Source organism: Macrobrachium rosenbergii, chromosome 55 (genome assembly GCF_040412425.1).
Source record: "Macrobrachium rosenbergii isolate ZJJX-2024 chromosome 55, ASM4041242v1, whole genome shotgun sequence".
Classification (NCBI taxonomy): Eukaryota; Metazoa; Arthropoda; class Malacostraca; order Decapoda; family Palaemonidae; genus Macrobrachium; species Macrobrachium rosenbergii.
The window spans coordinates 11,872,248-11,897,152 of record NC_089795.1 but is presented as its reverse complement, the minus strand read 5'-3'; the positions used below and the strand labels follow the sequence as shown (position 1 = coordinate 11,897,152).

Here is a 24,905-nt window from a genome sequence, read left to right as displayed (position 1 = left end):
TCGTCAGTCGGGTCTGGTAGGGCAGCGAAGGTAGCGGCAGTGGCAGCAGCAGCAGGCAGTTTTTTGAGTCGACGTTGGTCGAGTTTTTGAGCAGCAAATTGGAGCACGGCTACGGCAACGTAGAGGTGGAGTGTGACCATGAGTAGTCGTAACCACGAGGCTGCTCATCTTTGATGACAGCGTGAGGCTGTCCTGACGTCTCCATCGGGGTATTCTGGTTGCTGGGTTTTTGTCCCTGTTACGCAGCTGAGGGCTGTCTTGGTGCCCGATGGAGGACTTATGTTTGGTTTTTCTCGTTCTGCCTGCTGTTGTTTTATTTGCCTTTTATTTAAATTTTTAAGCTACCTTTTGTTTAGAAAAATCGTTTGTTTAACTTTATTTTGTTTAGTGCTGCCTCTTGGTTTTTTTTTTTATGCTTATGGTTTTATCTTTTTACCAGACCTGACTCACTTGTAAATATAACTTAACTTTGTAAATAAATTAATATTAAGCTCATTTTATTGTTTTGTTGTTTTCCCTCCTTTGTTTGTTGCATCTGCCGTCAGTCATGACAGCCCCGTCCTGAGTATATTAAAGAACCTGCATAACGACCCACTCTAATGGCACTAAGTGACAGGATGGCTCTGTTTTGGCTGGCGGGTTGTTAATTGGAAAAAAAAATAATCTTTTTTTTTTTTAGGTGGGGAGGTGTCACGTTATGATGGTTTTGCGGGAACTGCTGGTTCCCCGCTCGTTCCCTTTTTGTGGATTGCTGCCTCCTTACCTTCAAGTTTTTTTGTTTTGATGTTCTCGTCGGTGAGCTGCCGTTTTTCTTTCGTCAGTCGGGTCTGGTAGGGCAGCAGCAGCAGCAGGCAGTTTTTTGGAGTCGACGTTGGTCGAGTTTTTGAGCAACAAATTGGAGCACGGCTACGGTGGAGCAAAGTCACCATGAGTAGTCGTGTGACCACGAGCTGCTCATCTTTGATGACAGCGTGAGGCTGTCCTGACGTCTCCATCGGGGTATTCTGGTTGCTGGGTTTTTGTCCCTGTTACGCAGCTGAGGGCTGTCTTGGTGCCCGATGGAGGACTTATGTTTGGTTTTTTTCATTTGCCTTTTATTTAAATTTTAAGCTACCTTTTGTTTAGAACGTTAATCGTTTGTTTAACTTTATTTTGTTTAGTGCTGCCTCTTGGTTTTTTTTATGCTTATGGTTTTATCTTTTTTACCAGACCTGACTCACTTGTAAATATAACTTAACTTTGTAAATAAATTAATATTAAGCTCATTTTATTGTTTTTGTTGTTTTCCCTCCTTTGTTTGTTGCATCTGCCGTCAGTCATGACAGCCCCGTCCTGAGTATATTAAAGAACCTGCAAAACCCACTCCGGTCGTTGGGGAAAATATCTTCTTAGCTTGAGACACGTTGTTTCTCATACCATCAAAACATGAACATAAAAAGAATAACTAATCAAATCATTAGTACAAATAATAACAGTAATTAGTGATAAATGTCTACCTCCAACACTCGACATTTAGACGACAGTCTAAAACCAGGTGTCCAGGCCACTGCTCAGCTCCAGGCAGAATAAAACATTACAACAGGAAAGGCCTAATCACGAGGCACATGCGGGTACTGCGTGTACAAATGAACTTACATGCTACGACGCCCCACCTATAAACTAGTTAAAACTAGGAATTGCTTCTAGAAGGTTCCAAAGAGAAGTGGCGATGCAAGCTTCCGGTCTCGTGGCATCTCAGATTGACAGACTTAATTGTCTGCGCTCTAACATATTTCCCCTCCCGCGCAAGAAAGACTCGAGCGTCTCCACAAGTGCTAGGCTGGAAGACTTTCATTTATTCACCCTCTGCCATAAATGATCTCTGTGTGGCACGTAATCTTATAATATATATATATATACATATATATATATATATATATATATATATATATATATATATATATATATATATATACAGGACACCATATATATATATCAAATATAAGGAGCCCGTAAAAGTGCTATTTGCCTGAGGAGAGAGACGGTTTGGTCTCTGAAATATAGCCTTTACTTTCCACATTTTGGCATTTTTATGGGCTCCTTATTTTTGATGGACTTCAGTTTTAAGAAAAAATATTTCTTTCATATATATATATATATATATATATATATATATATATATATATATCTTTCTTTTCTGTATCTCTTTTCCCCATTTCTATGTGGGGTCAATGTTTCTGACAGCCTTTCTCCACCTGGCTCAGTCAAACACATCGTCCTCTGACAATTGTCTGTCTCTCAGGTCTTCTCTAACTACATCCACCCGCCTTCGCTTCTTCGGTCTTTCTCCTGCTCTCCCACCAGGCACCTCCATCTGCATCACTCCCCTCCCTGCGTATGTCTCATCCCTTCTCATCACATGGCCATACCACCGGGCCTTCTTTAATAGTTCCTCTTCGTCTTTCATTTTTGATCGTGTCCATTTTTGTTACTCCACACATCCACCTGAGCATTTTCATCTCTTCCGCATCCAATTTCCTCTCTGGCACTCTCTTTGTTGGCCATGCTTCTGCTCCATACATCAAAGCTGGTCTCAATACTGTCTTATACACTCTTCCTTTAACCTTTATGTTGATTCTGCTGTCGCACGAGACACCTGACATCTTTCTCCAATTTTCCCATCCAGCCTGCACTCTGTGTGTTATTTCTTCATCCAAATTTCCATCATCAGCCGCTGTTGAACCAAGATACCTGAATTTTTCTACTCAGTTCATCCTTGTTCCTTCCGTACTAATCTCGGAGTCTTGATCTTCATTAAAACTTAGGTATTCAGCCTTCTTCCTACTGATCTTTAATCCTCCGTCTTCCAGTACCTTCCTCCATTGCTATAGTTTAGACTCCACCACCCCTCAATTGGTGCTGCATAACACGATGTCATCAGCAGACAACATGCCCCAGGGGGATTGATCTCTTATTCCTTGAGATAGCACATCCATTATCAGGTCAAAAAGATATGGACTTGAAGCAGATCCCTGACGTAAACCAGCTCTTACTGGCATCCATCCAGTTAACCCAACACTGCTTCTAACCTGCGTTTTCACTCCTTCAGACACACCTTGGACCAACCCCAAGTGCTTCTAAGGTGTTCCCTTTACCCGCATGCACCTTCAAACCCCTTGGTATGGGACTCTATCATGTGTCTTTTCCAGATCTACGAATACTATGTGCAGTCCTTTCTGCTTTTCCCGGGGTTTTTCCATCGTCTGTCGGAGGGGCGAACACTGCATCTGCCGTTCCTCTTCCTGGCAGGAAACCAAATGTTCTTCACCTACAGATGTTTCTTCTCTAATTCTTTGATCCATTACTCTTTCCCAGATTTTCATGGTGCGAGACATTAGCTTTATTCCCCTATAGTTTGCACAGTCCTGGATGTCACCCTTCTCTTTATAAATAGACACAATAAAGCTTTCTCTACATTCTGGTATCTTTTCCTGACTGTACAGTCTCTCTGCTAGGTCCCACAGCATGCCTTCTATTCTTCTTCTCCCAGGCAAGTCTTCCACACCTCCGCAGGAATTCCATCTTAGGATACTGTAGCATGTCCCACTCCGTGCTCTGATTCACATCCATCTGTTTATATTGCGTAATGTGGACCTTTTTGGCTTCTATGCTCTATTGTATGTTGTCTATGATGTTTTGGGGTATATGAGTAAATTTTTTTATAAATATTTTAAGTGTGTGCAAGTTCTCATTTTATTCATAGTCCAAGGAGGAGGTAATTTTACTATAGAAGGGAACTGTGTGTTCATATTCAGTGACTCAATCTTTTGGCTCTAACAGGGAAAGGTAGTGAGTGATTGTTTATAAACACGTCTCTTCATTCAAATAATTTTTTTGTTGGAGAATTGCTTGTCTGAATTCTCAGGGCACTCTTCATTGTTACAAACTCTCTATGGAGAAACAGTGGTAGTTCTCACATTCGACTTGTAAAGATGAGGTTGGTGAAGATCTGAAGGCTCCTGAACATATTCTAAGGCCTTCGTTGTGAACTGGATCCAAAGCTTTCAGGAGTTTCTGCTCTAATCCGTGATAGACAGCACTGTTGGTTTATACAGTACAGTAAGGGTATGCTTATTGGCTCCCCAACTAGTGTTCCACAGTTTTTTCTATTAGACTTAATGCTCTTTTACATTTTGATTTCACGTATGTTGTGTGGGCTTTCCAGTTCAAGTGAGTATTGAATACTAATCCCAAAAATTTTGCTGTTTGGCCAATTGTAATACTATGGTTTTTTATTTTTAAATCTATTTCTTCACCTCTTCTCCACTTTTTATTTCTATAGAAAATGATTGCTTGAGTCTTATCTTTGGAAAATTTAGTTTACATATGAGGCCCATTCATCTATTTTTATTAAGTTTTATTAATGATTCATTCTGCATGTTTTATTCGAGATGCTGAATAATATATGGCAAAGTCATCCATACATAGGTTACTTTTAATTCCAATGGGTAGATTATTAATGAAATAATTTATTGCTTATGTAGGCACTGTGCCACTAATGCCACTTCCCTGCGGAACACCATTTTCAAGTGGAAATGTTCTGGACAAAATATCATTAATTCTCACCTGAAAACTGCGATCTGTCAAAAAGTTTTGGATAAACCGAGGTAAATGCCCACGGATGCTGTTTTTATATGATGTTTTTAATATAGCATACCTCCATGTAGTATTGTAGGCCAGCCTTATTAATATAAAAAAAGACAGCTACAGTAATTTATTTTCATTCCAGTCCTCTGCGTATGTGGTCTTCCAAGTCAGATAGAGAATCTAATGTAGATCTGTTACATTGTACCCAAATTGAGTGGGAGTCAAAATTTTATTTTCTCGAATGTGCCATGTTAGTCGAGCATTTACCATTTTCTTTAGTAACTTGCATAAGCAACTTGTTAAAGAAATTGGACTTGAATTATTTACATTACTAGGATCGTCTCTAAGTTTCGGGATAGGAATTATTATAGCTTTACGCCATTCACCAGGAAATAAACTTCCAATCCATAAATGATTGTGAAACTGTAATAAGTATGACTTCGCCAAAGGTGCTAAGTGGCAGATCATCTCGGAACAAATATTGTCATCTCCAAGAGCAGATTTATTGCTATTCAACACAGCATATTCCATCTTTTCCATATTAAATTCTCTATTGTAATATATATCTTCTATTGTTTCAAAATTTGTTATTAAAACTCTATATTATTTTTCTTTTGTGCAGGAGTGTTCATCTAAATTATCATCACCACTTACTTTCGCTAAGTTTTTTCCTATCACATTAATTCTTTTGGATCAAGCATTCTTTTCCCATCTTTTATTATGGCATGTCTAGGTGGTTTAACATGGGTACCATTTATTTTCCTGAAATTTTTCCCATATTTTTTGTATGGGAGTATTGTTAGATAGATCTGATACATATTCCCTTCATGAAATAATTCTTCCTTGAATTACTTTTTTAAATTTTGCAGATATTTTGTTGTATAGAGGTTTTAATGCATCAATTTACAGTAATAATAGAGTATTTTTTTGTAAAGTTCCTTCTAATATCAGTAATGTTTTATTTATTTTGTTGAATTTTTTATTTGACTTACAGTATCTAGTCGTCTCCCTATGTAGTGTTTTATTTTTATTAATTCTGTTGTTTATCAGATGGTGAGGCATTCCTATTGTGCATTTCATATCAATCCCAATCTGCTTTGTAAGAGTTATATTGAGGGACACGTTTGGCAGGATAATTTTTTGTAATGAGGAAATTATTATTGTTAAATGATCACTGGTTTGCAAGTCATCAACTGCATTCCAATCTAATCTGTCCACTATACTTGAGGCGCAGAGTTAAGTCTACTGAGGAGAACGTTCCGTGTGTTTTTGAATATGTGACAACTTTGTCATCATTTATGCAGCTTATTTCATTTGAATCCATAAATTCTTCTATTTTACTTCTTGCTCTAGCCTATTTGAGTTCGTGCAATTATAGTCCCATATTGCGTTGTGTGCATTAAAGTCACCTACTATTAATCTAGGTTCTTTGGCAATGTTAAGAAATTCTTTATCAGTTGTCTGGCATTTACCAGGGATTCATTCTTTGCTTAAAGTTGTTAACTTTCCTACCAGTTTGTGATACGTATTAGTTAAGTTGTAGTGTGGATGTGTCCTAAGATTATTTTTATAGGTAAATGCTCCCTCACATTCCTAGCGCATTCCCCTTGTTAATCCACATTTGCAAGGACTCGAGCACCCCAACATACATTATATATAAATCTATATACAATGAATAAAAATGAGTAGAAAGCCTCCTGTATAGTTGGCAACACTGTGCAGCAGGCAAAAAAATACACATTAATGCTGTTAACAGCCTTACAGCACACTGAGGGGGGGTTAGGCTGGGGTAAGCACTTGGTGGGGTGCTCAGTGGGGAGGGCCAAGAGAGCTGAGTGGGGAGAGCTGGGCAAGGCTTTACCTGTTTGGGAGCTTTCGTGACTTAAAAGCAAAAATGTCATCACACGCCATTTCTTTAATCACTTTTGAGTGGCTGAGTGTCATTCTCACTCTCTTCCATCTCCCCCTCCGATGGATAACTTCAAAAGCTGCAATGAATTTACGACTGCTAAATTTATGAACAAAATTATTTTATGTTACGTAAGGGGTTTTCTCGAGTTGCAATACTAGCGACTGAAAAACTTGAAAAACACATTACGAAATAACATATCAGTATGAACTGCCCAGTCATGTTGCATCGAAACTTTTATCAGTCAGCGTTTGTCTTTGCAGGTGTATATATACACCATGTACGTCAAGTAGACATATACATCATACTAAAGTCAATTACAATGCACACTTGCTGTGTGGTTTGCTTGCCTTTCACTCTCTGGATTACTCTTTTTGCTATTTATAATGGTGTATGTCATACAAAACTTCAGGAATCCTTCCTTGATCAAAACCCCTTATAATCACCTTCAACTTAGGCAATCATATATCATCGGCTGAAACCTTGGGTAAACATTTAATGCAATATGTTTAATGTTAAACACAATTATATAAACGACATTCTTTATGGGACATTAACTTGTAATTGTATCATCAAGCACAATGCAATAGAAAGGTAGTAACCAGATACCACAGTACTGATATAATTGGTTGCACAAGAGTAATTTACATGTAATCAACAAATCAACTGAACTTTGTACAATGTAAATAGAATTGCATAGTAAAATATTGCCTGTCCATATAACACAAACAAAAGACTAGGTATTAGTTTAGCTATTGTTCACTTTTCAATCAGTCCTAACCGTTAAATTAGAATATTTTGGGGGCAACAGTTACTTCATACCCATATTAAGTCAAAGAGACAACAAAATGATTATGTTGTTCGCTGCTCATTCAATTGTGACCGTTTAAAAACTACTGTACGTAATATCTGTAAGGCTCTCTCTTCACTCTGCAGTTTTAAAAGCTCTTGTTATCAATTTAGGCGAATGAAAGAGTAATCTTCCTTTTAACCTTCAAAAGGTAATGTCAACTGCAGTTTTGCATCTCTCTCTCTCACTTCTGCCAGCACTCAAGGGTTGATTTCCATACCTTAGAGAACTCGGCATGTGTCACCTTGTTTCTATAAATTGCTCACATTCAGAGTAAGAACTCGATATACAGCACGTGGTAAAGTTAATGCTCTTTCATGGAATGTAATTAATATAATCGCATCAATCAGTATTTTCAGTAAATATGGAGCAATACATAATTAAAAGTGGTTTCAACCAATAATATACGATAGGCTAAGCTCTAGTACCTTAAGATGTTTTGGAAGAAGGCGTAAATTTTCTATGCCACACCAAATAAATAATAATAATGCTGTGATACATCTTTAACAAGATGTGAATGAAATGTTTATTAGATTTTTAATGTGGAGGTAACAAAATGCACTACAAAATAGTGACTACAGTAAACCCCCTGCATTCGCGGTCTCACCTATTAACGGATTTCTCTGTGGAACGTGTATACACATTATTCGCAAAACATTCGCGGTATTTTTCACTAAGAAATATTCACTAATTACTGTATTTTCACATTTTCATGACTAAATGCACTTTTTGTGATAAAACTATTAAAATACTCGGGTATAAGCATTTTTAGAGATTTTTTTTTGTGTTTGAACTATCAAAATAGGCAGTTCTAAGTGTTTTTAGAGGGGTTTAAAGTATTCGCGGATTTTAGCCATTCGTGGGGGAGGGGGTGGTACGCATCCCCCACAAATATTAGATTTACTGTACTTTCAATATAAAATAAGCAAGTGTTCACATATATATACTGCATGTGTATACACGTGCATGTACGATGCATGCATTTGCACATTTCTGTTTCTCCCCAAGAGTTGTTCTTAACAAGAAAAAATGTTTAAAGTTTGGCCCATGTAAACAGTTCAGGCAATGAGAACAGGTAGGAGATAGAATGAGAGAATTTCAATGTTAATATTTTTATACATTTATTCAGTAACCAGTATTGTACAGTTTGGTTTTCATTATGTGTACAGTATTGTAGTGTGTTCTGCACTGTTGGTAAACATATACTGTACAGTATTGTAGACACAAAACAGGTAAAAAAAATAGGGTACAAAATGATGATTTTCATGATATGAATAATTATTTGGATACCCACTGTTCAAATTAGCTTATATCTTCGCACCATTAGGTGCAATCGAAATGCAAAATTTTAAAAATAACGCTATGCTAACCCGCTAGGGACGTCAGTAGTCACCTATTTCTCACCAGGTGGCGTTGGAATGATTACGGTCGTGTCAGAATTCTTCAAGACCACCCACTAAGAATGGGTAGGTTTCCACTTTAACAGTTGGTAAGTATCCATATAGTAATTAATTTTATCCTGAAAATTATCATTATTTGGAATGAATCTTACCCACTGTTAAAGTTAGCTGACTGCCACATTGATTGAGAATGTCGGGTTAGTGTGGCCAGAGAAACAATTCCAGTCAAGTGAACTGGTCGAGGCTGGAAATGCCCATGGCTTAATGGCCTCATTGCATAACAACTGTCCAATTTACCCCCCCCCCAACTCTGAACTTCTCTTGGCAAAGAGTGTGGGGAAAAGGATACCAAAAGTTGATAGGGGTAAAAAAGGGTACAAAGTACCCTTCCCTGAGAACCACCACTACCAAAGGTTCTTCCTGACGCTTTGCCAGAAACTTCTGAAACTCTGCACAAGGTCTTCTAAAGATCCACAGAGCCTACTGGAACTGGGAGTTCAAAACATCAGTTATGGTTACGTGTGTAACTTTCCACTTAGAATGTGAGCCAGATCACTACTGAAGCTGAACTCGAGAGTGGTTTGGAAAATTATATGTGGGAAAATTATGCGTTAAGGAGACAATGATGGGACACTGTCAAGATCAGCTACTAATGGTTGAGCAGGGCTTTATATTACATCGTTTGTAGACGACTGTTGCCGTTACTTTACGGCCAAGTTGTAAAAGGAAGAAGCCATTCTTCCCATTAGCCTTGGAAGTAGGTCTACCAAGGAGAGGTTACAACTCTGATGAATCATCATGAAACTGCCTCTTCAGGACTAATATATATAACTACTATCATCACCATTATCTCTTATATGTATCTACCTATGTACATACATATCTACATATGCATGCATAAACATCACTGTACACATATATATATGCATATATACTGTATATACATATAATATAATTACATATGTATTACTCTTTCAGTAATCACATTGTAGTGCTAAGAATGAGATACCAAATTCAAAGGTACTTCTGCCTCACAATTAGGTCAAAGTACCTTCCCTATTAGATGAGTCTTCGCTTCCTCCGTCCGAGAACTTGAAACTTGCAAGTTGAACAGAGGAAGATGAAAAAACTTGTATGTAAGTCGTAACCCAGCTCCAAGCAGCTTCAAAAACTGGAAATAGATGCAGTGGCATCCGAGAACCAGCATTAAAGGATACAATTCCGAGATCGCCTCTGTTGTTTAGATTAAGCCAATAACATGCCAGCACATCACCTAGGTTGCTCGGTTCGTAAGAGCTCACTCAACAAACACAGCTGAAAGTACACTACACTGTTTGGGTTACAAGCAGAGCTGTTTAACACTAGGCAGTTTCTTAGCTTTCTCTTTAAACTGTTCATATATTTCCCACAGGCTCTACTTCCATGATAACGCACCTTACCATAATCAGTATCAACTTCTTACTCGTTTTAACAGGAGCCAAGGTAGAAAAACTAAAGAGCACCAGTTAAAAGATTCATCTTCCACTCATCTTCAGCAAAAGGAAGTGAAAATATTGAAGGAGAATCAACCAAACCACGGCTGAAACCCCTAAGTCTTAAGACAGAAGAAAATGACAATCTACGGGCGATGCCGGCGAGGCAAAAAAAACACCAGAGAAGGTGACAAACCCCAGAACATCAGCAATGGCGTCACAGAATGACGGTAGCAAGTACAGGATGGGGTGAACAGGTGCTGGATATCTGGGTGGGGAAGGTAGAGGATTCTTATATGACATCACCACGTAACTGTGGCGACAGTCGATGTGTGACGACATTCGGTGCCGTCTGTACAACACTTAAGAGGGGATAACTGAGAAGCGAGAGCTGTTCTACCACCAGGCTAACTCACTCTAGATAGGTAAATGGTGAAAGACGAAGAGTCACTATTATCAAAAGGAATAATTGTCACAAGGTGATGAATATGAAGCGATACAGGGGGGAAAACTGAGTGGGGGGGGGGGTTACCGTCCGCTCGGAGGATGATACCGGGTGAGCAAATGATAACAGAAATGATGTCCAGCTCAAAACTACTGAGGCAAACATAAGTGTCTGTGTCCGTAAATAACCCCACGGTTCACACACATCCCTATCACTCTCCCCAAAGTAGATGACATGTGAGCCCGTTAATGCAAACACCAAACTACCAAACAACTCGTCAGGAGAACTCACTGAACCCGAACTGGAGAGACGTTTGAGAGGGGCGGTGAAGGGCGCAGACCTTTGGTCCCGAGACACATCGTGGTTCTCTGTCCATGGAGAAGGCCAACGGACACAGGGCAGTCCAAAGGGCTGGCTTCAGACAGACGCCAAGGCTCCAACACCTTCTCTCTCGTGGGGGGAAAACGAAAAAGGTCGATCACTAAGGGGTGGGGGGGGAGCGATCTTCTCCCCGATATATACAGTCAAATTTCTAACCATAATAAAAGAATACAGGTTTATCTCAATTACTTATTTTTTTTTCTCCTGAACCACATAGGGAGCAAAAGGTGGAGCAGAAGGAGTGAGAGAGGAATTGACCTAGGCTAATAAGTAGGCTACTGGAGGAGGAGGAGGAGGAGACGCAACACCAGTAGACAAAAGGAAACTGAGTAGACTTATGGTGTGCCTTCCACATCAAGAAAACCACACTTGTGCCTCAACAGCTATAGTCCACCTAGCGTATTTGGTCAAAGGACTGCCTCAGGAGGGTGGAAGAGCGATGCCAAATATACTTCCCTCACTGTGCAAATAAGGCTGTTGAAGACTCCCTTTCGATTCTTTGAAAAAAGGCTTTATTTAAGAAACATCTCATTATAACTGATGGCAGTTTTATGATAATAATATTGTTAGGAATTTGAAAATATCAATTAAGACAATGTGACTGAACTTTCCCCACGTTCCGCCACATCTGTGTTTCCCATAAGGTGATGGTGAGGAAGAAACAATTATAGTTTTGGGTCAGTAGTCTTGGATTAACCCATTCCATTAAAGGGCCTCTAGGCCAACACAAGGAACAATGGATATCTCCCCAAAAACGAAGCATCTGCCTTCAAACAAAGGAAGTTATATACAATGTCTATATGTATTTCTCCGAGGAAGTAACCCAAGATGGAGCTTTAGCTCATTCCGCACGTGCTACAAAACATACAGCAGAAGCAACAGGATTTCGATTTTGATGAAAGAGTTTTACAATAAAATTATAATAGGGTACAGGCAGGCAGTCCCCTGTTCATGACGGGTCCAGCTTACAATGTTCTGAGGTTACGACGCATTTCAAATATATTCATCCGAAATTATTTCCCGGTTTATGACGCATGTTCCAGGGTTACAACGCGTCGTGCGCCGATCCGACGGAAGAAATATGGCTCCAAAATGGCAGAATAATCAAAATTTGGAGGTTTTTTTTTTATGAAAAACTCAATAAAAATGCAGTTTACATAGTTTTCAATACACCCAAAGCATTAAAAGTAAGGTATTCTTGGGATTTTTTACAATTTTCGACAATTTTTTCGTTTACAACGATTTTCGGTTTACGACGCGGCGTAAAAACGGAACCCCGTCGTAAACTGGGGACTGCCTGTATACCCTAGAACAAGATGATCAATGAATTATAAAGTAATGAGCCCTTTAATTCCTAAAGGTAGACCAGTGTAACTTCAAATAATAAAATAATATACCATAGCAAAACTATAACATAAAATAATGAAAATTAATAAACACTAGACTTACACTTAAAAGTAAAAGAAATCTGAAAAAGAGAGAGGTTACTCTTCAAATTACATTGAGCAATCATTACAAACCTCGACAGTATGTAAAATTTACGAAAAACCAAATAAACGAAAGAAAAACTTTAGACTTATCAAAAGAAGAAAAAGGAGCCTAATAACTACCGAAAGTGATGTGAAAAAACAGTCCAAAATTACGAACTTACATTTAAATTTCATTCAATTTATGCTCACAAATCTTCACTAACGATAATAATGTATCTAAAAGAGAGTTAGCTCTAAACTCCGATGTTTACGAGAAACAAAACCACGAAATGCCAAAGAGGATTATAAAAGGTCAAGGTCTTAGGAAGGAAAGAGTACCCACAACCCGTGAGTTACCTTCGATTAACAGAGGTGTCAAACTGTAAAGTACACTAGTTTGACTATAGGCTACGATATAGGCTACGTGGTTGTGCACCACTGAAATATTCGGTTTCCTCAAACTCTTTCCTTTACAGCCACGTGCTTTCATTTCTGCTTGTTGTACACGACACAATGCATAGACAGAAAACAAGCACAGTACCACACAGGAGAAAATAAGCCAGATATTACCAAAATTATTACTAACGCCGATTCACACTGTCTGCATAAAGACACGGCATGGAGACACCACCTGGTGGGCAACAGGTGATCACAGAGACAGTCCTAGTGGGTTGGACAAGCGTTATTTCTTTTATTTTGTATGCCAGTAATACCTAATGGCACGAAGATATAAGCTAACTTTAACAGTCGGGAAGATTAATTCCAAATAATTGACATTTTACATCCATGAGGTTTTTTTTTTACCATATCGACAAATTTTCAGTCTCCACGAGAGCCTTGGATATATTACAGCAGATAATTGAGGGTTACTGTAAATGGCTACTTTCCAGTATGAATTCTCATATGAATTATAAGATGTTTCCTGGAATATGCTTTTCCACAACCTTGCACGTGAATGGCTTCTTTCAAGTATGTATTCTCACGTCTTGTAAGAGTAATTTCAGTGGGAAAAACCTTCACACACTTCTTTGCACTTCAAAGGCTTTTCACCAGTATGGCTTATCCATGTCTTGTAAGATGAGGTTTCCTTGAAAATGCTTTCTCACATGAATGGCTAAACTCCAGTATGAATTCTTATATGATCTGCAAGATTCTTTTTTCTGGAAAATGCTTCCCCACATTCCTTGCACAGAAATGGCTTTTCTCCAGTATGAATTCTAATATGAACTGTAAGATCTGGTTTCCTGCAAAATGCTTTCCCACACTCCTTGCATATAAATGGCTTCTCTCCATTATGCATTCTCATATGGACTGTAAGATCTGGTTTCCTGAAAAATGCTTTCCCACATTCCTGGCAGACGAACGGCTTCTCTCCAGTATGAATTTTCATATGACGTGTAAGATCTGTGTTCTTGGAAAATGCTTTCCCGCATTCCTTGCACATGAATGGCTTCTCTCCAGTGTGGATTTTCATATGAACTGTAAGATTTGATTTCCTGGAAAATTCTTTCCCACATTCCTTGCACATGAAGGCCTTTTCTCCAGTATGAAGTCTCATATGAACTGCAAGACTTTGATTCCAGGAAAAAGCTTCCCCACATTCCTTGCACACAAATGGCTTTTCTCCAGAATGAATTCTCATATGATCTATATGATTTTGTTTATTGGAAAATGCTTTCCCACATTCCATTGCACTTGAATGGCTTCTCTCCAGTATGACGTCTCATATGAACTGTAAGACTTAGTTTCCAGGAAAATGCTTTCCCACATTCCTTGCATATGAATGGTTTTTCTCCAGTATGAATTCTCATATGACTTGTAAGATCTTGTTTCCCCAAATATGCTTTCCCACATACCTTGCATATGAATGGCTTATCCCCAGTATGAATTCTCACATGACGTGTAAGAGCTGGTTTCTGGGAAAATGCTTTCCCACATTCCTTGCACATGAATGGCTTTTCTCCAGTATGAATTCTCATGTGAACTGAAAGATTTGATTTCCTGGAAAATGTTTCCCCACATTCCTTGCACTTGAATGGCTTCTCTCCAGTATGGATTCTCATATGATCTGTAAGATGTTGTTTCTGAGAAAATGTTTTGCCACATTCATTGCACATGAATGTTTTCTCTCTGGTAGGATTTGTGATATGACTTTTAAGCTTAATTTTCTTGGAAAATACTTTCTCACAGTCAGTGGATCTGAAAGGCTTCTCTCCATTGCGACTCTTACTTCGTAATCGTTTTACTTCCTTCTTGCAACTTAGTGGATCTTCTTCGTTCACTACCGAATTCATTTCATACGAACATTCACCATCTTCATTAGCCTCACAGACCTCCCCTAGCTCTGCTTTCACGACCATCAGTGGGTCCAGAGACAAAGAGTTGCCATCACTGCTTTCACTAAAGGCAGCCATGTTGCTGTTTTCTGGATTTATGGAAGGTAGTGATAATGCACTTTCAAGCTTACTTTTCGGAGGTAATTCTAAAGAGGGTTCTGGATTCATTGTAGCCTTTTGTCCTTCAATGTTCAAATCTCTTCCCCAATATGCTACAGGTTGAAATCCAAGCTCATCACTGCATATCCTTGGACCTCGTGCATGCTACTTGCTTTGCCAAGCACCAGCATCCACTTTCAGCTCAGCTGCCACACTGTCACACTATCCATTATTAGGTTTGTGTTATTTCTTTCCGAGCAGCTTTATTCAAGATTCTGCTTGTGAGGTTCATAGAGGTTGTGACACCAGAAGTGGCCTGTGTTACTGCTTTAAACACTTCTTCGTTCCAACAGAACCACTTGAAAGTCCATCAACTTTATATTTTCAGTGAATACATAATGACATGCAAGAAGAATACCTAACACTGTTCTGTAATGACAATGTGTTCAACTGACAACTCTTCACACACAATTGTTTACAAATGATTATCCAACAAATCTGTTAAAAATTAAGTACAATAACTTGACGGACTACAACCAGATTTCATTGCTGATGTATGAATCTAATATTCACTGTTATTGGTAAAATGTTGCATGTAGTACCATTAAACACATGCATTCCCAAAATCTTGATGCTGCTCCAAACTGACGAAGGAAGGAAGGTTCTTCTGAGGGAGAATCTGAAATCAAAGAATGCAAAACAGAGTTAGGAAACAATGCCAGATCTGAAGCAAAATAATAAATCAAATTTAATTCAAGTTCCTATAAAGGTCTCAGACCAATTAACAAGGTGTGCATTCGACAGTACAGTACCATCTAAATATTAATCAAATCTAACCAAATGTTGTTCAGACACAGCTTCAAAACATTCCTGAGGCAACAATGCAACAACAGATTAACTGTTAATATTGACTCCCACCCTCTCACATCTGTAAACCTTCTTAGCCTAACACTACAGTATTACTAATGGACATAAACTTATTAACAAATCAAAGGCCTAGAATAGAAAATCCAAAAGAGCAGCTTAAGAATTTTATAGGGTAACAGCAGGAAGGGTATAAATAAAATGCTTAATTATATGTGATCCAGTTATACAATGCACCATATTATCCACAGCTGCAGTAGACAAGAAGAAAAAATAGTCAGGGTGAATTGAGTCGTAATTTCAAGAGAGATGAAAGTTTTCAAATGTTTCACTGATTGTTACTGCAGATACAATACATGAGTTGCTGCTACAGTTCCTCAAATATGACACACTCTTTTCAGAGCCATACAAACCAGAGCTTTTCATGAAGGAGTATCTTTTAGTACAAGTTGGAAATGTGTTAACTGGTGGTTAAGAAGAGTGAGTGGGGGAATTCTCCTCACTCACATGCCATCACCAAGCACTTCTTCTTTTGGCCTGATGAACCAAAGAGGGTTGGTTGAGATGGGAGATATATATATGTTTTGGTTTGTATACCAACGAAAATTTCATACTACAGTATTTCCTCATAAATAAAAATGAATACAGTAAAAAGCCTTTTGGTTCTCAATGCTGGAAGAGTGGTTGATTGATTGATTGATTTGTTTATTAAATCTGGTGTCATAACATCTAGGTTATTGACACCGAAACAAATTTAAATATTAAATATTGAAATATTGGAAGAGTGGAAAAACTACACATTTTTAAAGTAAATTGTATTTTTCCTAACATACAAGCCTGAAGGTCTTTACATATGGATACACTTGCAGCGCGAGCTGGGAAAACAGCCGTTTAACTCTGAACGAGGTGGTTAACTATCCATGGTAGTGTGGGAGTCCCACCCAACCCTGTCATTACGCATTCACTTTACCTTTCAGCCCAGGTAGCAGAATGAGGGGTGGCTTGAGGTGGGCCATTTATGTAAAGACCTTTACGTTTGTATGTTAAGAAAAATAATAATTACTTTAAAAATTTGTAGCCTCTTCCTGCGCAAATACAAACCTTCGATCTTTACACAAGACTTACTTCTTGGTAGGAGGATCCTGAGTAAATCTCTGAACTGACTGTTAGTTCGACTCACCTGGGCCTCCTTCCTGGTCATGTAGAGAAGAGGAAGGAGTGCCGTGCCTCTGACCTGTTGAGCATATGTGATATTCAACTGCAAGACTTCTGGGCCTTTCGAATTAATGGGTATGCAAAGCGTCACTGATTTGAAAAGGGCTTGGATGAACCCATAGCGTCGAAGACAATAATAGGCTCATAAAACCAACTGGTTTTGTTTTATTGTCAGCCCCTCTCTCCCCTTGGTAGTGAGGGGGGAAGGACTTGCATCTATTAATCTCCAGACTTACAGACTATAGACACGGTACAGTACTCAGTATGCAGCTCACCGGCATCGCACGCCTGTCCAGCACGTGACAGTTCGCCAACCATCCTTCTGCCCTACGGGCAAGGAGGGTATAAAACAAGAAAAGGAGGCGGCCAGTCACTCACTCACACTCTCTCTTTGCAACTGAACACCTTAGGCGTGATGCTACTTGTCCCTCTAGGGGAGCTGGGTGAGCTACACAACTTGTTGAGCAGCCATCACAGGACCCAAGGAAAAAGTGTCCATGGACCTATGGGCAACGTCCAGAACGTAGAGGGAGGTGGATGTGGTTTTTCGCGACCACACTCCCGCCCTTAGTACCTGCGGAGCCAACAGGTTCTTCCTGAATGCAAAGGACGGACCAATGTCCCTAACCTTGTGAGGTCTGCTCGGAACGTACTCCTGTCTACTTCGTCAGAAAGAAATCGTGTTCTTGGACACTTCTTTCTTAGTTGGGCCAGTACTAAGGAAGAGTTGTTGACACTCAGGTTTGAAATGTCGAGTCCTCTTAAGACAGTACTGCAGCACTCTAACTGACAGTTGTATCTTGTCACGATCACTAACAACCAGGTCCTTTAGGGAGGGGACTGAAAGGGACTCGAAGCCAGTGTCAGGGACTGAAGGATTTGTAGTCTTTGCTATGAATTCCTGGACAATTTCGAGCATGACAGATCCCTCCTCCTTGAGTGCTAGCATCGAAGGCCACGTGGCTCGCCAACTCTCTCTTGTTGATGCCCTCTCTTCCTGGTCATGTAGAGCAAAGAAAGGAGGACAGGCAGGAACATAGTCTTGAGGGTTAGATCCCTGTCTGATAACTCTCATAAGGGAGGTCAAGACTGCTGGAAGCTTCTCATCAGCATGTAGATCTCTCATGAGGAAAGGAGATCGATGCCCTTTGAGAGAAGGTCTTGGGGAGGGCAGTTGAATATACGGAATGATCGACTGTCTTCTATATCTCAACAAGCTGAGATGAGAGAGAAACCTCTCTTGGTGAGGAGGGACGTGGTAGTCTGCTACCTGCTGCTGAATAGCTTCTACCAGACAGCAGGGCTAGCAGGTCTGAATACCACTCGGCATGCGGCTACTTGGAGCCACCAGGGCCATCCTGTGGTTCGGGGTGATCATGACCCTGTTGATCACCCCATGAATCAGACAAAACGGAGGAAAGGCATAGACCTCACGATTGTCCCATGGGAGTTGGAAGGTTCCTTCTATAACTACCCATGGTTCAGGAATGGCAGAACAGACCCCGGCAGCTTCTGTTGCGTCTGGTTGCAACGAGAGCTATCGGTGGGAGGTCCCAAAGATTGGAAATCTTCTGCAATGTCTGGGTGTAGGGGTATGTCCCTGTTACCTGACCCCAGCGACTGAGCTTGTCCGCCACTACGTTCTGGTTCCTGGGAATGTACCTGGTTGACAGCTCTCTCCAGAAATGGCATGACTGCCACTCATGCACCTGAACTGTCAAAATGTGAAGCTGAAGGGAAACCAGTTCCCTACCCCCCTGCTTGTTGACGTATGCTACTACCATGGGGTACTGTCACTCATCAACACCACGGAGTGTCCCATCACTCGATCCTGAAACTCACTGGGCTAAAATGCCGCCAAGCTGGTTTCTGTCGAGACAAGAATAACTGCATTGCCTCTCTGAACTTGCTGATACTCGAGTCTGAGGGGTAGACTCTAGTTTCAACATGCCCAGATAATTAAGCTCTGCTTGGGTATGAGATCGGACTTCTCGAAATCGAACGGGACTGTTAGGTCACAAAATAATTTGAGAAGTCCGTCTCTGTACTGGAGCAACTGGAGGACAGATATTTGAAAATACGCATCCTTAAGTCCACTGAAACATGAAGTGAACTCCTTAATGACACTGAGTACTGACCATACTGTTTCCACCTTGAATCGAGTCTGGGGAACGAATCAGTTCAAGGGAGGAAGGTCTATGACCAGTCTCCACACCCGTCGTCTATTCTACGAGAAAAGGGTGGCTGTAAACAACATTCCCGTGCAGGACTGTGGAGGAGGAATAAGTGCACACACACTCCAGACTATCTCTCACCAAGTCGAGCCATGGGATCCGTGAGAAGACGATCAGCAGCTGCTTCGTGCCCACAGAGCAGAACATGTAAGCACGGTGAAAAACCAGTTGAAGCTCATTGTAACCAATCTGACAGGGCATTGGCTAATAAAAGTCATAGGGTTTGCATATATCAGTATGAACCACCATATCAAAATACTGAATGTGTAAACTCAAGACTAAAACAAGAAGTTGCATTTGCATATATCATGACACGTTACACAGTTAAAGCCCCTGGATTCGCATTCTCACAATTCGCAGACTCAGCAATTTGCGGAATTTTCTGTGGAACCTGTCTATAAATCATTCGGGGGGAATACTCATCCATTCGTAGATTTTTTCGTAGTGCAATATTCTGCATTTTCATATTTTCGTGGCTAAATACAGGCGGTCCCCGGTTTACGACGGGGGTTCCGTTCTTGCGCCGCGTCATAACCGGAAAATCGTCGTAAACCGGAAAATCGTCGAAAATCGTCAAAAATCATAAGAAAACCTTACTTTTAATGCTCTGGGTGCATTGAAAACGACGTAAACTGCATTATTATTGAGTTTTACATAAAAAAAAACCTTAAATTATGATTATTCTGCCGTTTTGGGGCCAAATTTCTTCCGTCGGATCGGCGTACGACGTGTCGTAACCCAGGAACATGCGTCGTAAGCCGGGAAATAATTTCTGATTAATATATTTGAAAAGCGTCGTAACCTCGGAACGTCATAAGCAGGAACCGTCGTAAACCGGGGACTGCCTGTACTGTACTGTACCTACATTTATATTTTATGAGAAAATTAAATATTGAGTGAAAAGGTGCAAATGTAGCAATCCATGTGTCATGGGTGATATTTTACCCTATTAAAGATTATATTTACATCACAGTCTTTTGAATGTACAGTATACTTCTACAGTAGAGTACTGCATTGTGCTGGATGCACATTAGGGGAACAGCATGTAACCTAATTTTTTATAATAAAAATGCCCAGCCTCGGTTAAACTAATGCTTTTCTTTCAGGTGAGACGAACACTGAAATCGGCCGTGCCCTTGGACTTAGCAAAACTACTGTTCAGTCTATAGTCCAGGATAAGGATTGTGTTTTACAACACATGAAAGGTGGTGCTTCGATGATGGCTGTTACTACTCATGGTGCTGCTACTACTAGAGTAGGCAAGCAACATAACCCCAACCTTGTGGAGATGGAGAAGTTACTGATCGTCTGGCTCAAAGACCAAAACCAACAAAATGTTCCAGTGAGCCTTGGTATTATTCAGGGGAAGGCTAGGCAGTTGTATGAGGCTTCAGAAGGCTAGGCAGTTGTATGAGGCCTCAGAAGGCTAGGCAGTTGTATGAGGCTTCAGAAGGCTAGGCAGTTGTATGAGGCAGCATTGCAGAGAGGGGAAGGTAGTGGAAGTGAACCATTTGTAGCCAGCAGAGGCTGGTTTAATCATTTCAAGGTTTGAGCAGGTTTCCACACAGCACAAGGATTTCCTAGTTGTCTCGCTGAAATAATCAGGGATGGAGGCTATACTGCTGTCTAAGTTTTCAATGTGGATGAGGAAGGCTTATTTTGGAAACGTATGCCTAGTCGTACGTACATATCCAAGGAGAGGACAGCACCTGGCCATAAAGTCAGTAAGGAGAGCCTGACTTCACTTCTTGGGAGTAATGCCAGTGGTGACTTCAAGCTGAAGCCCTTGTTAGTGTATTTGGCTGAAACTTCAAGGGCACTTGAGAGACTTTTCAAGCCCCAGTTCCCTGTCATTAGGAAACCTAACAAGAAAGCCTGGGTCACTGCTGCTATCTTTGAGGAATGGTTTAATGATCACTTTATGCAGGCAGCTAAGAGGTATTTGGAGGAGAAGGGTCTGGAATTTAAGGTCCAGCTGGTGTTGGACAATGGCCCTAGTCACCCTGCTGATTTGGGCAGCCTACCTTCCACCAAACATGATATCGCTTCTACACCGACGGACCAAGGAGTCATTGCTAGCTTCAAGGCTTACTACACCAGGAGGATACTTTGCCCTGTCCTCAGGGTCACTGAAAATAGCAGTGGGTAGTTGGATGTCAAGCAAGTCTGGAAAGACTACAGTATTTCAGATGCTGTATAAAACATTGTCACGGGCTTGTCACAAGCTTTGGCCCACTCTGAGCCGGGGCTGGTAATGATCGAGGAACAGGACTCTAATGTGGAAAGGTTCACGAAGTTTCAAAGAGTAATTCAGGAAGCTCTAACCTTTCACAAGGGGACTGTAAGGGAGAAGCGTAGGTTTTCGGCTTCAAGAGAAAGTCTCCAGCACCAACTGCAACTCTTAACCCAGGTAAGGAATTCATTTTTTTTTTTTACCACTGTGCAGTATGTACATATAATATTGTAAATAAAATGTTTTATAATTTGTAATAAATTTTATACAGTAAAACTATTACATATACACTTATTACTGTAGTACATTGTACAGTACTGCTGTAATTTATACTACAGTATGTAGTACACTGCAAATCACCCAATCGTTTTTATTATTGCAGAAGAAATGCCCTATCCTGATTCCACTGCACCTGACATAGTAGAATTACCTCCACCAACCTCTCCTGGTAAGGATTATTTTTTCTATTGGTTTTACTGTACAGTACAGCGCATATGCAAATGGTTTTATACTATAAAGTGCTGTACAATACTGTACTAATATATATTCATGTACAAACTGTACAGTACAGTACTGTTGCATAACCTAATTTTTTTCATTATCATTCCAGGACTGAGCCCCCACCTTCCAAGTACAAATGATGACCCTCCACTAGTAGCTGACCCCAGCCACTCCAGCTCAATCTGGTAAGGAAGTTTTTTTTTTTTTTTTATTTATTTGACTGTACAGTAGGCAGTCCCCGGTTTACGACGGGGGTTCCGTTTTTACGCCGCGTCGTAAACCGAAAAATCGTCCTTAATGAAAAAAGCTTGTGCATTCTTCGAAATGGGTCTACGAGGATCCCTGACTGAGCACCAGAGACTCTCGACTGTACCTCCCAGCTGTTTCTTCTTATCAAGGTAGAATTTGAGGCTCCTAACCGGACACAGAGTCCTCTCCAACTCTTGCCCTGTCACTGACGAAAGACCTTTTACCTCAAAGCTTCTTGGCCAAGGTTTAGAAGGGTTTTCATTCTTCGCCAAGAAGAAGGGTTTGAAGGAGCAAATAGCTGAGTCTTTCTTAAACCCAACCCTACCTTCCAAAGCTTGTAGTTCGCTTATTCTCTTAGCAGAAGCCAGAGCAAAGAGAAACAGTGACTTCCTGGTCAGATCCCTGAAGGAAGCTTTTTGAGGAGGTTCAAATTTCTTGGACATCAAAAATTTTAAAACCACATCTAAATTCCAACTGGGAGGCTTCGAGGTCTTGGTTTTAGACGTTTCAAAAGACCTAATGAGATCATGTAGGTCTTTGTCTCCAGAGATATTCAGACCTCTGTCTCTGAATACTGAAGCCAGCATACTTCTGTAACCTTTGATCGTCGGTACAGCGAAGTTGCACTGCTCCCTCAAGTAAAGAAGGAAGTCAGCGATGTCTGTCACAGAGGTACTGGAAGAGGATATCTTCTGGGTCTTGCACCATCTTCTAAAAACCTCCCACTTACACTGATAGACGCGCAAGGTTGAGGTTCTCCTGGCTCTGGCAATAGCCTTTGCAGCCTTGCGCGAAAATCCCTTCGCTCTGACCAGTCCTTCGATAGTCTGAAGGCAGTCAGATTGAGAGCGGGGAGATTCTTGTGGAATCTGTCGAAGTGGGGCTGCCTGAGAAGATCGTTCCTGTGTGGAAGCAATCTGGGAAAATCCATCATCCATTCCAGTACCTCTGTGAACCAATCTTGAGCTGGCCAAAACGGGGCGATCAGGGTCAGTTTCGTGCCTTCCGAAGAAGCGAACTTTCTTACTACTTCCCCCAAGATCTTGAATGGGGGAAAAGCATATCCGTCTATTCCGGACCACTCTAAGAGAAGACCGTCTATGGCAACTGCCCTCGGGTCTGAGATCGGAGAGCAGTAGTTCTCCAATCTTGCGTTCCAATGAGTGGCAAAGAGGTCGATATTCGGCCTTCCCCAAAGGCTCCACAGCTTTTTGCAAACCTCTGAGTGGAGAGTCCACTCCGTGGGTAGGACTTGATCTTTTCTGCTTAGCAGATCGGCCCTCACATTCCTTTCCCCTTGCACGAACCTGGTGAGGAGTCTGATCTTTCTCTCCTCCGCCCACAACAACAACGTCCTTGCTGTTTCGTAAAGGGAGAAGGAATGTGTTCCTCCGTTTCCTGATGTAAGCCAGGGCTGTAGTGTTGTCCGAGTTTACCTGAATCACATATCCTGTGACTAGTGGCTCGAAATGGATGAGAGCTAGTTGCACCGCGGACAGTTCTTTCTTGTTGATGTGCCAGCTCACCTGTTCCCCCTTCCAGGTGCCTGACACTTCTCTCGAGCCGAGTGTTGCTCCCCATCCCAACTCTGAGGCGTCTGAAAACAACACTAGGTGAGGGCTCGGCAACTGAAGAGGCAATCCTCGGTTTAATTTCTGAGGGTCCAACCACCAACGGAGATCCTCCTTTACCCTGTCCGATATCTGGAACGATGCTGCTAAGTCCTGAGACTTCTGATCCCATCTCTCCTTCAGGTAGAATTGAAGGGGTCTTAGGTGAAGTCTTCCTAAGGAAACGAACTGTTCCAGAGAGGGAAGGGTCCCCAGCAGACTCATCCATTCCCTCGCGGAACAATGTTCTTTCTCTAAGAAGACCATCAACTTCTCCAGGCAGCGATCTCTTCTTTCCCGGGATGGAAACGCTAGAAAATCCCAAGAATCCATCCGAATCCCCAGATAAACAATGCTCTGCTGTGGAATCACCTGGGACTTCTCTAGGTTTACTAACAGTCCTAGGGACTGGGTCAAATTTAGAGTGATAGACAAATACTCCAGACAACTCTCCTTCGATTGTGCTCGAATCAGCCAGTCGTCGAGATACATCGAGATCCTTACTCCCTCTAGATGTAACCAGCGTGCCACATTCCTTAAAATGCCCGTGAACACTTGGGGGGCCGTCGAAAGTCCGAAGCACAGGGCCCTGAATTGAAATACTTTTCCCTGAATCATGAACCTTAGGAACTTCCTTGAAGAGGGATGAATGGGAATGTGGAAATAAGCGTCCTGAAGGTCCAGGGAGACCATCCAATCCCCTGGACGAAAAGCAGAAAGAACCGAAGAGGTCGTCTCCATGTTGAACTTCGTCTTGATAACGAAGAAGTTCAGGGCGCTTACATCCAGAACCGGCCTCCACCCCCCCCCGGAAGATTTCGGCACCAGAGACAGCCGATTGTAAAACCCTGGGGAATGGAGCTCTTGAACCGGCTCTATGGCTTCCTTTTCCAGCATTTGTTCCACCGCTTGTAGAAGGGCCTGGTTCTTGACAGGATCCTTGTATCTGGCTGATAACTCCCTTGGAGTTGTTGTCAAGGGAGGTCTCTCCTTGAAGGGGATGTGATAACCT

The 24,905-nt window shown here is 41.1% G+C and overlaps 1 protein-coding gene across 1 annotated transcript; it reads left to right on the top strand.

Annotated features, from left to right (window-relative positions):
- Positions 1-20,969: 20,969 nt before the first annotated feature.
- On the top strand, positions 20,970-21,449 carry LOC136835737 (tigger transposable element-derived protein 1-like). Its single transcript, XM_067099599.1, has one exon. The coding sequence runs from the start codon at positions 20,970-20,972 to the stop codon at positions 21,447-21,449; it is 480 nt and encodes a 159-aa protein (XP_066955700.1).
- The last annotated feature ends 3,456 nt before the right edge of the window (positions 21,450-24,905 follow it).